Raw genomic sequence first — 6000 nt, forward strand, 5'->3', positions numbered from 1 at the left:
AGGTGGCTTGCATAAATGCTTTCAAAGTAAGGCATGTTTGCAAAGTGTGTACCTCTGCCAAAGTATGCACAGGAGTCAGTGTGACATACGAATGAGTCATTACAAAAATGCTTGAAATCTCTACAGCACTGCGGATGGAAAGCATGAACCGCTGATTTGTTTGTTAAACTTGTGGCATGGAAGCACACTAGCTCGCTCTTTCCTTCCTTCCTTCCTACGTTCTTTCCTTCCTCCCTCCTTCCCTCCCTCCCCCCCTCCCTCCCCCCCTCCCTCCCTCCCTCCCTCCCTTTTTTTGTCACCCCTACTCTAAAGCGCGTTTCCAGACCACAGTGTCCAAGTCCTCCTCTCATTGAAATCCTTACCAAATCTGTTGAAATCTTTGACAGAAAGACTGGGTTACTGTTGTATAATATTGGACCCTTGATGGCCCAGTTTTCATCTATACCAAACAACGGTGTGTCCTTCGCTTAGTTTTGAAGCTCAGAAAATAAAGTTTTGAGCATTGTGATAGGCATTTATTCAGAAAGCAGCATTCTTGGTCCTTTATTCCACATTTCAAGACTCTGCCTCAGGCTTTCTTGCAACAGTAGGTCTTGTGCTTGTGATTATTTATATTCACTGAATGAGACATCTTGGTTTTATATGGGTGACAGGAGCTTTAGTGACACTGTATTGCCACAGTAAAAGCAGGATCATATTTGCCTAGTTTGAAACAGAACTAATTGGGGAAAAATGAAGAGTTCACTTCTTTTTCTAGCAGCTTTTTTCAGTGGATGCAGTGAATGATCTGAACTAAAACAAATATCTCTGTAGGTGCACTAGAAACCAGATTTTAAGGGGTTGCTGTAACTTTGTATATAACTACCTCACCCCATGCAGACTACTCCTATTTGCAGAGGAGAACTTCGTAGTCTGCATGGCCTTATTTGTGTCACATTTGACTGTACAGTCCCATTTTCACAGCCTGGTTACTTGGAAAAACATCTCCTAAAGAACATTTGCAACAACAAAATGTCAAAGGAAACATGATTTAAACTTAATAATCTTCATTATAAACTGGCTCATATAAAACATGAACAATTCACCCTCAATTTTACTGTGAAGACAAAATGTTGGCTTATCTTGTATGCTTAAATCAGATTTGCTGTAGCCTAGCATGTAGATCACCTTGGCAGGCAATCTGTTTGGGCTTGTACTGGCTTATACCATTGATGAAACCATGACAGGACATACTTTTGCAGATGTATTTCATTATAAAAATAATCAGGATAAGTCTAAAATCTCCCCCCTCTCCCCGCCTTTTTTTTTCTTAAGGTAAAACATCAGTTTTACAAAATGTTCTTGAAAGGTAGTGTGGAGAATAGGAAAAACATCTCTCAAGGCAGATGCTTAAATAGAAATGTTTAAAAAGAATGTTTAAAAATAAATTATTTATGTTTAAAAAGAAAGTGACTGTCCAATTGAGTACAAAATGGTACAGGATATTGGTTTTATTTTCTGAAATTACATCTTCCTTTGAGAAACATTTTCTTTTGAGGCTGTTGCAGGATTGACTTGATTTTTAAATGGATGTTGTGTTTTTGTGACTTTTGTATCATATATACATATATATATATATATATGATGATGGAATTTTTTGATTTTATCTGAAATTAAATACAAAATAGGAGTTAATAAGAAAAGCAACTTTTATTAATTTAACGAGGTAAGCAACTTTTAACAAATATGCTAACTTTTTTTTTAGGGTTTCTTTTTACATTTGGATCAATAACTTGCTTTTGCACACTGGTCAAAGTTACCAACTTATTAAGACTCAGCATTATTCAGAATCAGGCCCTGAAAGAACACTTGCTACATAGAAAAACAATTAAATGAGCACAGAGCTGTTTGTGTAGCTGAAAAGTATAGTTAGGGTTTGGAAATCAGAGAGCCAACAGGCTTGAATTGCAGGGAATCTGTGAGGCTCTGTCTTCTTACCAGTTCAAAGACCATGTACTGGGCTGCCCAGGCAAACTTCTCCCCGAAAACCTGTTCAACATAAGCAGAGTATTTTGAAGCTTCCAAGATAAGATGTTCTTCCCATAGGTGAAATAATAATGAGAATGTTGCTTAGGAGGTACTGTAAGAAAGTATCCACTCTGTGCACTGTGAAATAGTCTACATTAAGGACCTTCAGTCCTTACCAAATGCTGTGCTCTTAGCACAGCGTGACACTGAATTGACTGCAGTACCAGGATTTAAAGCAGTGGACTTGGGAGGCTTTCCGCGTTTCAGATTTGAGTACTCCCTGTTTTCTAAGCACAAACTTGTGTTACACTTGCATTTTTCTGCTTATTTAATCACATGTTATGTAGAGCAAACAATTTGGGTCCAATTTGGTCCAGTTCTGAGTGGTGCTGGGCTCTTGTCACCCCCATTACCTTCAGCAGGCATTGTGACACATCACACTCCTGGGCCCCAGACCCTTTCTGAAGCAGAGTGTGATACACACAAATGACAGCTGTTAGCATCAGATGGGCAGACATTACATTTAATGTAATATACTCCTCAGATGCGAAACACTTGATGTTTTGATGGCACCGAAATCTGCAACATTAGAAAAAGAGTAATCTCCTCCAGTAGTTGCCTTTTGTCATTTGCAGAATACAGTTCTTGGTGGTTCTATCTTTGTCCTCCAGCTTTTACCTTTACCTCAATGGAACCATCCCTGGTGGAGGCAGAAATAGGCCTAAATTACGCAAGGCACATCAGAACTTGCACTCTGAAACGTTGAAACATTTCTGGAACTAACCCAGGAATGCTGATGCACTCAGGGAGTTTCTCTTCTACACTTGTACCTATTAGATCTCTTTATTATCCTAGTTCACACACAACTTTGAAAAAATCAATGAATGGTTGCCATCCATTGAAAACATTTCATTAGCATTAGCTTTCCTCAGTGGCTACTCTCATAAGGTAATAAATGATGACACATACTGGCTGGAGGAAAGATAACAGAAATAACTGGTACAGAAAATACAACCCTGTACTTCTAAAAGAGAGAGGCTTTAATGCTTGAAAAGGCCCTTATATATCATTCTTTCATGAGTTAGTGTCATTAGTACTTTTAACTGAAAAAGATGGGTTAAGGAGGCAGAAGGATTCAGTAGGTGAGGTTTCCATGGGACACATTAATCAACTAGGAGACAGATTGTCCGTGGAACTGTTTTTCATCCTGAACAAGCAAGATCACATGAGTTATTTTTGCTCTTCATCCTGGGGCACCTATTTAAATAGGGCTGGGAACAGATAATTAAAGGGGCTTGGATCTTCTGTGGAGACCTATTCGTCACGGTATTTCTGTAGACCTGCAGTCAGAGTTCCACCAAATGTTAGCCACTCATACTCTGAAAGGTGTTTTCTGTGTTGTTCCTATTTACGCATTCTTTCCTTCTCCAGCTTCCTGTTTAGGCTTACTGTGTTTTATTCTTGGTTTGCTGTACATTTATAGTATCACTAACTGATTTTTTGAGTATAGGGAATTAAAAGACTAGAATACATAAATGTGTCCTCACACAAAAATTAATGTGAATGGAAAAAGGCAAGTTTTTTAAAAAAAGTAAAATTAAAATTATTATACTATACAATCATCAATCAGATAAAATTGAATGTGAATGGAAGAAGGAAAATTTTACAAAATAGGAACAATTAGATGTATTCTACTATATTATCATCAAGCATTGTCCATCTGCATTGAACTCTCCTACTGCTGTTCATGGCATTGAAAGCCACGTAAGACTCTGCAGGAGGCAAGTACGGGTTCAACTGCCCAGGTTTAATCTGCTTGTGTTTTTACATCAGTGACCCATCTCAAAATAAATGAAGTTGGGAGGCTAGATGCTGATACCACACATCAGTTGTATTCTTGCATCAGAAAATTTAGTTATGGGAGTGTTTATCTCTGAAGTATTGGACATACTTCAATTTAAATAAATACAGTGTCTGTAGTCTTCAATGGTACATAGTTGGTAGAGGTGGAGGTGAATGGTGGTTTGTGCTGCTATATCATATCTGTGTGCCAACTGCTGTGTTTTTTTCCCTCCTTTCTGCCAGGTTTCGCCAAAATTAATACCAATGAGGCAGATTTAAATGCGAAATACAGACTGGGCTTAACTTCTCAGAAGGCTTGTTTCCAAATGGGAGAAATCGGTGACTGTTTTAGAGTTCTACTTTTTTTTTTTTTCCTTTTCTTATTTTTTAAGGGCTTTGTAAGTAATTTCCAGATAGTTAAGCTCAGGCTTTGACTATAAGTCTAAATTGTATTCTGCTTTCATAACATTACCAATTTTAATGGAAGGGTGAATATATTCCCTAAATTTTGAATCCTATTATACTAAAATGTTAATGATGATTGTAAAAAAAAGAAGCCTTGTAGTCTGTCTGCCAAATACTATGTTTTTTACACAGAATTAGAAAACAACCATGCAAAACTTATGATTGCCTCTGTGTATCCTGATATCTGTTGCTCTGGAACTGCGGCACTTGTCCATTCTCCTGTAAAGGTGTGGGGTTTTTTTTCTGGAGTCATCTATAACAAGTGTACATATCTGTAGAGAGACATCGGGAATATGAACTTTCCTTTTCCTGAGCCTTTTAATCAGGAAAGGAAATAGTTTTATCTGTGATAAAACTATTCACACTGGTGGAAATAACTGGGACCTAAATGTATCTGCTGCTTCCACGGTGTGCGTCTTTTGGTATTAGGAAGCCTACACTTCCCAAAGTCCAACTGTGACCCTTTATATTTCGATCATACAAACTAGAATGGGGCTGATGTGAAGGAGGAATATTAAAAAGGCTCCATCCCCATGCAGACAACTGGTAGCTGCACAATTTCCCACGTTAACTACTCTTACTCTCCAGATATAATGCTTCTCCCCAGATACCAGTCAAAGGCAAATGAATATTGTTTCTGGAGTGAGGTCTGTCCTTCAGTGTTACACAGAGAAACAGGGACACCTTGAAGGTTGTGGACACCTTGAAGATTCTTAAGAAGGAATATGGATAGTTAAGAATAAAAGCATTAAATCTGCACCACTTCCCAGTCAAGGCATCAGAAAAATCTAAAGAATTTGTAACCCAAACTTATTATAACTAGAATAAATGCCATAAGACAATCAAAATGAAAAGACAGAGTTTTTCTGCTGTTTGGTGAAGGGTTTTTTTCCCCTGTTGTTAATTACAAAATTATTTTGATATTTTGTTATTTTTGCAAATAGGTGACATGACAACATTGAATCTCATATACCAAATCAGCACAATATGTCTTTATTATACAGAGCATGAACTGACTGGAAATCAACATTTACTAAAATATAGTGTTTTCTCCGAGCATAATGGTTTCTGTCATTTCTGTCATTTGTATAAGTAGGAGCACTTAAAGCACTTCAGTTAAAATAATTCCTGATATAATGTTTGACATCAGGACTGGAGCATATTAAGTGACTGAAAAGCATATAAAATGTAGATACACAAAGTGTACATAATGCCTATCATACATGTAATAAGCATGATATAGAAGGTCATTCTAATACTGGGTGAATGAGGGATTCACCATAATCCATGTGAGTTGTGGAAGGAATATAAAACAGGTCTCGGGAATCAGATAGGAAAATCTTGCGACATTTAGCTCCTCTACTAACCTTTGTACTGTTTTATTTCCATTCTAAAATAAGAAATCCTTCTTTTTCATGGAACAGCTACAGAATTTGCCTTGATCCACACACAGGTTTTATAGCAGTAAAACTGTTTTGATTGGAGATACTATTTTGTGTAGTTGCACTTACCCTAAACAATTCTTTGACAAACTCTTGTCAATACCGTAACAGATTATCCTTCATCCTAGAAAGAAATAAACAAAATGCCTTTGTAAACACCATTATGCCAGTACAAAAGTACTCCAGTAGCATAAGCTGTATGACTTGAACTTGTGGCTGCTAATGGGCGGTAGGCTCTTGAACA

At 37.4% G+C, this 6000-nt stretch overlaps 1 protein-coding gene across 1 annotated transcript in view; it reads left to right on the forward strand.

The window, feature by feature from the left end:
• Positions 1-5373, forward strand: part of OXCT1 (3-oxoacid CoA-transferase 1) — an 87572-nt gene extending 82199 nt beyond the window's left edge. The window contains exon 17 of the mRNA XM_032674796.1: positions 4093-5373. Within this exon, the coding sequence (XP_032530687.1) occupies positions 4093-4128 (36 nt within the window). The 3' untranslated portion in view covers positions 4129-5373. The remainder of the gene's footprint in view (positions 1-4092) is intronic.
• The last annotated feature ends 627 nt before the right edge of the window (positions 5374-6000 follow it).

This window comes from Chiroxiphia lanceolata, chromosome Z, assembly GCF_009829145.1.
Source record: "Chiroxiphia lanceolata isolate bChiLan1 chromosome Z, bChiLan1.pri, whole genome shotgun sequence".
Classification (NCBI taxonomy): Eukaryota; Metazoa; Chordata; class Aves; order Passeriformes; family Pipridae; genus Chiroxiphia; species Chiroxiphia lanceolata.